At 40.4% G+C, this 11,504-nt stretch overlaps 2 protein-coding genes across 2 annotated transcripts in view; one reads left to right on the forward strand and one right to left on the reverse strand.

Moving 5' to 3' along the window:
- NEK5 (NIMA related kinase 5) overlaps positions 1–6,196 on the forward strand; it is a 29,495-nt gene extending 23,299 nt beyond the window's left edge. The window contains exons 20-23 of the mRNA XM_026853678.1: positions 121–252; positions 1,329–1,466; positions 4,050–4,164; positions 4,569–6,196. Of these exons, the coding sequence (XP_026709479.1) occupies positions 121–252; positions 1,329–1,466; positions 4,050–4,164; positions 4,569–4,821 (638 nt within the window). The 3' untranslated portion in view covers positions 4,822–6,196. The remainder of the gene's footprint in view (positions 1–120; positions 253–1,328; positions 1,467–4,049; positions 4,165–4,568) is intronic.
- Positions 6,197–6,316: 120 nt separating this feature from the next.
- Positions 6,317–11,443, reverse strand: ALG11 (ALG11, alpha-1,2-mannosyltransferase). Its single transcript, XM_026853666.1, has 3 exons — positions 10,323–11,443; positions 8,709–9,640; positions 6,317–6,622 (listed from the first exon to the last, which is right to left on the reverse strand). Exons 2-3 carry the CDS (start codon positions 9,388–9,390, stop codon positions 6,351–6,353), a joined length of 954 nt encoding a protein of 317 aa, XP_026709467.1. The 5' UTR covers positions 9,391–9,640; positions 10,323–11,443; the 3' UTR covers positions 6,317–6,350.
- Between the last annotated feature and the right edge of the window lie 61 nt (positions 11,444–11,504).

Below are 11,504 nucleotides of genomic sequence, written 5' to 3' on the forward strand. Positions count from 1 at the left end.
AGTAATTCCAGCCTATAGCAAGTTTATTTGATGAACTCTCTATCACATAATATGATAATCACACTGAAATATACTTAAAATAAATGAAGTAACTTTGCCTTCTCTTTTTCTTCCCCTTAGAGTCCAATAACACAGATGATAGGAAAGAAAACAGAAAACACCGGCAAACTAGAGCTCCTCAGACACTACTGAATTTTTTAGCTGATGCTGATGTCACATCTGTATGTCCTACTATGGCTGAAAATGAACTTGGTAAGAAAATTTTGTGTTTCAGTGAAAGTAAGGATCTGCTAAAATTCAGCCAGACTATTTACAGACCTTTGTCAAAACAATTCCATACCAGAATGTTCACATGATCTGACAGGCTTTTAATTTCAGGACTTCATAACTGAGACTATTGGTGTGCTAAACCATAGAATACAGTCATCATTTTCCCCTCTTTCCTATATTGCAATCACATTTTGCTGCTCATACATATAAAGAGGGCTGCATTTTATGAATCACTCTGTGGCCTGGGTAACAACAGTTAAATATGTCAGCCTATGCAACTAATCGACACCACTCCCTCAGGCCTTGAGTCAATGACACACAAGAACTAAGGCAGTCAGCTGCTGACGCCATCCCAGAGTGTGGTGGTGGAGTTCTGGCTTCCCACTCCACACATTAGTGTTGCTACACAATCACAAGTACTGGCTCACACAGGTTTGGCTGTGGTGATCTCTATTTCAGAAGAGGCTAATCGTCAGGTTTCTTACAGCACCAGTGCCTGTATTCCCAGGCAGCCAGGTATCGCCAGTCACTGGTTGCTGCAAACAAGGAGCTTTTCCAGCATTCCAGCATGCTTTCAACAGTCCAGATACACAGAAATAACCTGAAGAGTTTGCATGGACAGTGAAGACGAAGCAGAATATTATTAATATGCCACTTCTTGTTCATTCTGCCTGAGATGAAAGAGCGTAGGGCACAAAAGAAATAGGAACTTCTTTGAAGCTTTTTCAGCACCAAGAAGCCAGCAAGTTTGAGAGCAAGGACTGCTTAGTGAAACTGCACCTGTCTATTGCAGGCTTAATAAGCAGTTACATGAGCATTCAAACTGGCGTTAGAAATTTTTAGTGACAAATAGTCCAAACTATTTTTTCTCTACGGTATCACTCAGATCAAATGCTTACAAAAAATTCAGGATTATTACCCAAAAGAAGAGAAAAAAAGGTTCCAGCATTACCCGATAGCAAGAAATCGGTGTCAAGACTAGGAAGTCTGACTCTGAGAAAAGACAGTGCCAAGGTACAGTCATGCTTTAGTGACCTGAGAACCTTGCTGTTCTTCAGCTGACCATGCTATTCTGCCTGAGGACATCCTGGAAAACAGGAAGCAGTGGAAACAAACACCACCAGGGACACTCCTGAACATCTTAGCAAAAGCAGAGCTGTCTAATGATTCCTTCATCCGTCTTGAAGAAGAAATAGGTATGAGATTTGCTACTGTAAATTCTGCAAGTTTTTTCTTTAGTGTATTGTTTCCTCTACCATTGGCAGAGGGTATGTGATGAGAACCAACATTTTGAAGCAGTTTGCAAACTGGAAAGACACAGACAGCCTGTCCCAGCAGCCACTGCTCTGTCCTGTAGCAGTGAAAGGCCTCTTTTGGGACGTTTCTGTTTTCAATAGCAGGGAAAAGGGCAAGCCCTACTTATTGTCTGTTACTTTCATATATAATTCTTTCGTTTGATTGGGTTGACAGAGGTAAGCTACTTCTGCCAGCAGGTTGTCAGTGCCACAAACCTGGATCTAGCCCCTGCAGCTGTTGAGGTTGAAGAACCCTGTAAAAACCATTTATATAAATACATGTATTTCTGTAGAACAACTGCAAATTATAGTACATAGCGACTTAAACTACAGTGGGGACTTACTTTACAACATGGTTCATGCTGGTACAGCTGACCCTGAAATTGATTCGAACTCACACGGCAGAGCACTTTCCTAAAGTAAGACTGGTTTAGAAATGACATTTACTTTGCATCAAAGCTGTTAGCTAAAAAGCTGAAGTATCTTCCACAGAAAGATGTTAAATGTAACCAGACGTTGTCGTTTTATGCGCATTTGCCAATCTGCTGAACATATAATTGGCTGACAGGATTTATGCCCACTAAACTGTACATGCCAAGTTTCAACAGTTTTAATAGAGCATGAGAAATATCTTTCATTTGCAACTGTGCAGTCAGCACTCTCCTGCTAATTATGCCTCACATACATGTTTTCTCATAGCATAATGAGCTTTTTTAGAACTGCCCCATCCTGAAGGCTAAACCAGCTAAATGTACTAGCTCAGTTCCTCTCCTAAGACTAGCTTTATTGCTTACACATCAAAAAAAACCCCAACAAAATTAAATTCAAGCCACTTTTCACTAATGGTAGCAGTTAGGGCTAAAGCAAGAATAAGTCACACAGGTATTCATCTTGCTGTTGCTTTTATCAGTTACATTTATTAAAATATGGCAGTTTCTCAATGCCCAGATCTGCCCTGCTACTTCAAGCTGACATTGTGGAGTACAGTGTTACCCAAACTGTCAGATTTCTGTTGCATCACATGCAGAACTTAGTGTTTATACTAAAGCAACAACTCTTGTCATTGTTCTCACCTTCAGGTTAGGATTGCCCTTCAGTCTTTGAAAGCAAGCATTTTTAGGTAACCCAAATAGTAATTTTCAGTCTTTCCTAAACAGTACTCCCCTAAGTTTTCCACGTGTTGTGGTTTGAGCCCAGAGGGAAACTGAGCACCACTATGCCATTCACTCACCCCATCCACCTCAGGAATGGGAAGGAGAAAATAAAGCAAAAGGCTTGGGAATCAAGATAAGGACAGGAAGAGGAGGCTCACCCGTTATGGTTACGGCAAAAGACAGACTCATTAGGGGAAGAAAAATATCATCACTTTAATTCAAACACTAACAACAACACCACTTAACAGACAGAGTGGAACAGAGAGAAGCATTACCACATCTCAAAAACAGCTTCCCCCCACTCCTTCCTTCTTCCCAGGCTCAATTTTGTTCTTGATCTCTCTACCTCCTGCCCCTCAGAGGTGCAGGGGCAGGGAATGGGGGTTATGGTCAATTCGCCGCTCCTCCCTCTTCAGGAGAGGGACCTCTTGCACTTGCCCCTGCTCCAGCGTGGTGTTCCTCTCCCAGGAGACAGTTGTCCATGAACTTTGGCGTGAGTTCTTCCTGTGGGCTGCAGCCATTGCCGTGCTGCTCTGGCATAGGTCACTTCTGCATGTTGCAGTTCCCCCAGCATCGAGCTACAACAAGGGGGCTGCTTCTCCCCTCAGAGTCCTGGCCTCCTTTAAGCACAGCTGCATGCTGTGGTGTGGGATCCTCCACAGGTGAATCTCTGCTCCTCTGGTGACCTTCCACAGTGGCAGGGGGGTGGCCCTGCCATCTCACCATGGGATGCAGGGGGGGTCTTTGCTTGGGCACACCTCCCCCCCTTCTCCCTCCTTCCTTCCACTGACCTCAGTGTGTGCATGAGTGTCCCTCTTGTAACTCCTCCTTGTAAGTCACACTCCCCATCCCAGATTCCCCTGGGCAATATGTTACCGCAGTGGCGCAGCCACCATTGCTAATTGGCTCGGCCTCAGTGCAGAGGCGGGTCCAACTTGGAGCTGGAGGAGCTTTCAGAAGATTCTCACAGGGGCTACTGCTTAGCCCCTTCCCTCGCTACCAAAAACCCCACCACACAAACCCAGCACACACTGAAAATGCAAATCCTTGTATTGGGAACTTAAACCTACTAACATTAGATCACCTTTCTTATTTAACTTTTATAGTCCTTTGGTTATGGTCTACAAACACTCTACGTTCCACTAAGCAGAATTTACAAACCACTGACTAAAATATGTGATGAAGAATAACAGAAGCATGGTATTTACACTGTTGTAATTTGAAGAACAACAACAAAAAATAATTCAAGCATTTACTTATTTACTATTACTTTACGCATTTTTATAGTTAGCTAATATACAAATAAAGGAACATTTCCCTTCCATTCCAGAAGAGGGATTAACTATGTCTCCTCCAAAAGAAGACAAGGAAGATGATTCAGAAACCTGCTCTGCTGTTGCTGTTGATGAAGGCAGACTTGAGCCAAGATCAGATGATGAAGACACGTAAGTCAAGCACCTCAGAAGAAAAATCCATACAACTATTTTTTGTGAAATGACAGTTCGCATTGCCTAAGGCTTTTCTTTTAAATTAATAGATGAAGAAAACTTACTTGTTTTACAGTCTGCTAATTTAACCTTTAATTTTGTAATTTAATATGCCACATGACAACATTGTAATTAAAAATGTTATGCAGAAGTATTAACATGACTTTGCAGCTCCTGTTCTCTTACCTTATAAATACAGATAAATAATCTCACAGAGAAAGACGAAACAGTTCACATTATGTATCACTTGTATATTCTTTATAAAGTGTTTAAAAAAAGATAATCTCAAAAGACCTTGAAAGGAGAAAGGCTTTTAACAAAGATATATTTAATTAATATAATTATCTTGCTTTACTTTACAGAAATTTTGAAGACTCTGAAGATGAACTCAGACATGAGCTGGAGGAATCTCTGGAAAAAGTGGCAACTTCTCCAGCAGAGAGAACCATGAAGTCTCCCATCCTTTCAATAAATAAAGGTCAAACAGATGAAGAAAAGATGAGTTTATCTCACAAACTACTTGGAAAATCCAATGATGATTTAGAAAATAACCATGGGTCATTTAGTGTTGACACACGAAATGAAAAAGGCAAGCAGGAAGCAAGAGCTACCTAAAACACCAGCAGTTACTGTTTCAAAGCTTTCAGTCACATCAGTAACAAAACTGAAGGACAGCTGACATAAAATGCCAAGTAAATCAACTGCTTTTCAACAGTGCTAAATGCTTGATTAAAATTCATGAAAGGTTGTTACTATTGTGTTTAAAAGGAAAAAAATCAGGCTACTTTTCAGATGTCTAAATGTTGATAAATCCTCATCCAGATTGAAATGCACTTACATCTTTATTATTCTAAACTACCTGAGACATCTCTGACAACACTTGCTTAAGCAAATTTCTGATTGCATACTCTCTTTAAACATTTTTGTATCATGTTAGAAAGTCTCCTAGTCAGTATATTTTTCTAGCTCCATCAACTCTGTTTTAAACTCCTCCAGCTTTTCATAATCTCTGTGTACTGCCAATTCAGCTTTACAATCCATAGGTCATTTATAGTACTGACCCTACATAGTATCACCAACTGCTCATCAGTTTTATATAGTAGCAGTAAAAGGGTTTATTAGCACCGTGAGACTTGTGCATTACCTAATGCATAATAAAACATGGAACAGTAGGTTCTTCCAACCGTATTTTTTTATATACAAAATTTCGTATAATCCAGGTGAAAAATAGAGGGAAAACCACATTCTAAAGTTTGATTTCAGTAGCTTTTTGCACTTCTCTTTAGTTTGCTAAAATATAAAATACTGCTTTGATGGCTCAAATAAGGACTCTATGTTTTTCCTTTTTGACACAAAAGCAGATGTTCAATTTTTGAACATTTTGTTCACAGTGTTCTCAGTTTTATAACAAGCAGTAGTTCAGGACTTTAACGTTCTTGTTTGTATAGCATTTAATTATGCCCTCTAATCTAGACCCTTCTATTCCCTAGGAACAGAAAACTTCTCAGTAGAGTAGGGTTGGAAAAATACCATTAAGTTGTCATACTGTGAAAGGGCATGAGGAAATAGCTAATAGGAGGATCATAGACAAGTGCAATTACTACACTTATTAAAAATCAAGCTAGCAAAACCACCATATGATTAAGCTATAGGAATCACTGTAGGTAATGAAATCTCCAGATCCACAATTAAAATCCCACATAATAGAATTTTGCCACACAATGGAGGACAGCAAATTGAAAATGTGCTACAGATTCTGGGGAAAAAAAAAAAAATCTGGATACAAAAGCTAATCAGACAAAAGTGTTGACTTTAAAAAGGGGACTGTGGGTGAAGAGTCATGAAATGATTGGAGACTGAAAGTATTCAATAAATAAAAGAACTTTCAGATGCAGTTCTGTTACCAAGAAGATATGACAGTTCTGTGAATCCAGAAGGTTTTACAGTGCACCGCACTGTCATGTAGTCAACACAGAAAATTTTCAGGAGCATTTCTTCCCCAATAAAAAACCCTCTATTACATAAAGCAGATGCCCTGACAGAAAAAAAAAAAAAATCTCTTTAGAGAATGGGACCAAGGGATCATAGATTAGATATAAGTGACACATAGTCAAATATAAAAAGTTAATTTTATTCATATACATTTACTTAAATAATGGCTCCACAGATAACAGGAAAGTCTCTTCAAAATGCTGGTCAGAAAACCTGTGCACAGAGCGACGAGCATTTTCTCTGATCTCTAACCTTTTTTCAGGAGACAAAGTGAGGATATAAGCCATCATATCAGCATAATTGTCCTCATTTTCTGCTAGGAAGCCTGTAATACATCCTTCGTAGGGTACCACAATATCTAATTTGGGGCCTCCAGAATTGTGAGCCAGGATAACAGTGCCAGCTGCCATACATTCAACTACTCCTGTAAAAGACACAAAACACGCCAATATGAATGTGCACATCATGTACTTTGGTGTTCTATAAGGCATGGGAAAGTTAAAACCGCAGTTAAATTAATTCAGAATTATAAGTTACTACAGAATGCTGTTCTAGGTCAGTTTGAAAAATACAGAGTAAATGGTCTCATAAGAAAAAACAAATCTGTTTTTCAGTCCTAACGACTGAAATGATAGTTCATCTTAAACACATAAAATGGAAACTAGAAATCAGATATAATTGTTTAAGATGTGGTTCTTGCAACATATTTGATTTCCCTGAGAGACATTGTATCACCAGTATATATACTGTGAAAAAAATCCACTATAGATACTGAAACAAGTGTAAAGACAAACATGGAAGGCAGCTCCGTGACAGAACACTGCATAGTTCTGTTCTGTGACAGAACACTGCAATGATGGTTTTATGGTATAGTGGCAGCAGCAAAAAATAATTAACACTTAGAACTGAATGTAACTGTATTGATTTTCTCATTCACGCTGAATATTTTTTAACATTTACAAAGATACTGAGAGAAAAGATGACTATGCACATTTCAATGAGATGATATTCAGAAGTTTAGTATTTGACAGATTAATAAACCTTTATAGCTTTTCACAACTCATCAAGACAAAATAGTAAAAATTGGTATCACTACATCTGTATTTTTGATGGAAGACATTTTAATGAAATAGGAATCTGATAGTAAGCTTTCCTCAGCCAAAAGCAGTAGGATAGGAGTAGCATATAATGTACACATCAGCTTCAATTCTCCTCCATGTTTCCAGAACAGACCTCAGAAATCACTTTAATTGCTGATTCTTCTCAGTTCCGATTTGATTTTTAAAAAGCTCCCCTAGCTCAAATATTGCCAATTCTAAATAATGCTCCAAAGTTTTGGAACATGTTTTTTACAGGTAAGAAGTCATTGGAAATGAAGGTGAAATCATACTGAAATTCAAAACCAGAGTGTGACTGTATCACTTTTAAAAAAAGTAATTAAACTGTTTTGTGTTGAAAAAAAAAAATCTGAGAAATAATTATTTTCATTTTGTGGCAGATGCTTGAGAGTCACTTCAGAGTAAATTTTTGTATACCAAGTTCCCACAGACTATGAACTCCTGATAGTTACTTAACTTGTATTCTCATGAAGTCTGATGACATTAAGTGCAGTTTAGTCACATTCTAGCCAAGTACAGCGTATGTCTGCTTGGTTGCCATTTGCCCATCTGCCATAAATCTATGACAGGGTAAATCTGACATTCCCTTTCGAGGTCAGGACTCAACTAATCCCAATAAACTGTGCCCAATACCTTTATTCTGTATGACAGCACACTGCAAACCAGGTCCCAGCTCCTCTCTGGCATTCTGCTTCACACTATGGTGACTGATTTAAGAACTTTTAATTGCCTTAGCACAGGTGCCTGGTGCAATGAGGTGACCAAGGGTACGTGGTGGCATCTACGTGGGGCTTACAAATAACAGACAGGATCTGTGGGAGACTCACGCCTCTGAAACAGCAGCTAGAAGCCCAAGACACATACTAGGTATTTCAAAAGGCACTTGAGGCAGGTGAAACACAATCAAAATCTCTCCACATGGATATCTACATCTGAACTGTGTCTAAGCTCCCCCTGCAGTCAGTCTTCTGCTTAAACAGAAGTACCTGCTGCCTTCTGAGGCTCTGTTGGGTATGGAAGGCATCTGCGTAAAGCTGGCAAACCTAACACATGACCTTGGAGAGCTGGAGGTCAGGCAGGACATCCTGGGCAGCACAGATGGGACTAGTTGACTGTTTAGGTGACTAGAGGATGCCCATAATTGACTCTACAACATCTACAGCGCTTCAACTTGCACTACCGCAGCAGCCAGTGGTTAGTCATCTGAACTGGTCCTGTAGGCTCTACCTCAGCTAGACTGCCTCTGGTGAGAAGGGGAGCTGGACACCTGCTTGGCATGCAGACCTCTATGCTTAGACACCTACACTGAGGAGCCTTAAGCATGAACTGAAGCCCTCCCCAGCTGTGTCCCCAGCTGGGACAAATGGCTGAACACAGAGGAAAGATACTGACCGATCCCAAAGTGCTCGTTCCACATCGTATGCAGGCCGATGGTGGCCTCGGCCAGGTGTCTCTTTAGCTCCTCAAAAGGAACATTTATTCTGAATGTCACATTTTCACTAACTCCCAGGTCTTCACAAAGACGTTTAAGGTTCTTTACACGCTCTTCATCTTGCTGGTTACGACAGCCTCCAATTAAGATAAGTTTCAGTGATGGCTGCTGCCCCAGTCTCTTCTCTTTCAGCAATTTAGCAAAGGCTCTGATTTGCAAAGGATGATCTTTTTCAGGCCTGAACTGGCTGACAGAAACAATGGAATACTCAGTGGTGCTCTTTTCCTCTTCCAGTGGAATATCCAGGAAGGTCTGAACATCGCATGGTGGATACACAACACTAGTGCAAGCCCCAGCTCTCCAGAGGGAAAGGATGTGATTTAGTGTCCAAGAAGAATTAACCATAATCACATCACTGCAGGAACCAACCAATCCGTACATTAAAGCAAAGAAGTAGTAGTAGGCAAGCTTAAATTTGCTGAAAAGAGGACTGTTTGTAATGAAAGCTGCATTGTTAAACCTGGTATCTTGATTCCTAACGACAGAAAGCATATCGGTGCTGATAGTGGGATAATGGACATAGCATCCAACGCAACAACCTCCTAAATATTTAAAGAGGGGAAGCGTGAAGGCATAACCCATTGAGTCAATATAAATATCGGGAACACACTTCAGAAGAGCTTCCCAGCCAAGAAACACTGATCCTAAACTCTGTCCCAGCAAAGTGAAGTGAGGGTAAAGAGAAGCTTCTACAAGGTAGCGATTTTCTAGAAATACAAACTTCACAGGATGAGTTAATTTAATATTGAATCTTCTGAAAGCGCCTTCTACTATCTCTTCTGCAGTAGCATCTCTATCACCAGTGTAAACAACACATGTTATATTTCTGTACCTGCAAAAGAGAAAGAATTTAATAGATGCTTCTCTTCAAAATTTTTAACAAGAAACTAAAATTTTATCCACTCAAAATTACTCAAAGTACGTGAGAACAAATGTCTCTGAAATGATTTTAACTCAATTATACTTTTCCTTATACTTCCAGTTTTTTCTGATGTGCAGAAAAAACATATGGCTGAGGACTCAGGAAAATGTTTTTTGAGTAAAACATAAAATGAGATCAGTATTTTTCCACAGACTAAGAACAACACCTTGCCTGACATTAGGAGATGTCTGTCTAGCGCACAGCATGAGTAAAATGCAGAAGATTGTGCAACCAGTGGATGTACCAATTTTAGATGTTAATTTGTTTTGCCACCTGCACCAAGAGGCAAGTATCGAGATTATCAGTAATCTACTGATGAGTTATGCCTATATGAAGTTCCATACCGGTAATGGAAAACTGATGAAGGAGGAGGGGTTCTCCCAAGGAGAGAAAGAAGAAGCAAGAGAAGGATGGCAGGACAGCAGGAAGGATGAAGTGGAACAGTGCAGTGAGATGAAACTCAAGACATAAAAAAAAAATGGTCAGCCTGGTAATGATACCTATTTAAATATGTGAAGTGCAAAAATATGCATAAATAATACCATCAGTAGCTAAGAATGAAATATGGTATTTGATAAGCATACATGCTTACTTTTTCTGGAGCGTTCTTATGGCACACCACAAGACTCTCTCGCCTCCACCACCGGCATTGCAATATGGGTGAAAAAAGGCAACGAGCAACGGCCGCTTCCCATCTTTTCCTGCTGAGATCAGCTGGTTTTTCCTTTGTTGTATCCAGAGTCGTATTCCCCACAGTAGTACCACCAAGCAGACACATAAAATTCCACTTAGAAATAATGCAGGGATTAACAATGAGCACAGCAATCTGAAACGAGCCAGAAATTTTAAAATATAAAAGTGCTTTAAAAAATACTATGTATGAAATTGAGAGAGAGGGGCTTACCAGTAGAGCTACAGGGAGCTCAACAATTGCGTTTTAATCTCAGAAATCATCAATATCTGTGTGCCATATCAACAATTACGGATGAAAAATCACTATTCTAAATTGTTTAGCCAAAACCAGTAGTTTTTTTCCTACTGTTACCTTGCAATCGTTTATTATTGTTTATTCATGCCATGTATCTAGATCTACCTACACGTGCTCTACACACTATAAAGGTTGCATGCCTTTATCAGTCTGGCAAAACACAAGTAGGGAAGTGATTTCTAAATAGATTTGTGACAGCTTTGTTCAGCTCAAACTCCTATTCAGCCTGCCTTCGTATGAACAGCTTTGGTGCAGAGGTATTTGGGCCAGCCTGCAGTGCATGACCCAGAACCTTTCCTATTCCCCTGAGATCTGAAGAGCTATGTCAGCTCTCCAGAAAAATCTCTGAGCAGTTTCTCAGATCTGTCTCCTCAGATCTCTAAGGCACTCTCGGACATGGGCATTCCCTTTGCTCACCACCACCTCCCGCACAGCTCTCCTAACCCAGGAACGGGAGGCTTCTCACACGAGTGTCTTCTTGGCCTAAAGAGCTTTACACAGGCGCCAGAGCCTGGATTCTGATGCTGTGCTACGCGTTATGATAAGACATAATTTACTCCACAGTAGAGTTAGAGTGGCTGCCCACGAGCCACGCGTCACAACTGACACATCAGGTAAGAAAACACTTTCATTTGCGAGATGAGGAAGCGAAAAAGCACATTAACCCATCCGAAGCCGGTGGCTAAGCGAGAAGGATCGGAGCAGAGACCCGTCCCGTCCCGCCTCGCCCTGCCCTGCCCTGCCCTGCCCCTGTCTCTGCCGCCCGCCTACCCTGTCCCCGCTGCC

Source organism: Athene cunicularia (genome assembly GCF_003259725.1).
Source record: "Athene cunicularia isolate RWA chromosome 1 unlocalized genomic scaffold, athCun1 chr1_part1, whole genome shotgun sequence".
Taxonomy (NCBI): domain Eukaryota; kingdom Metazoa; phylum Chordata; class Aves; order Strigiformes; family Strigidae; genus Athene; species Athene cunicularia.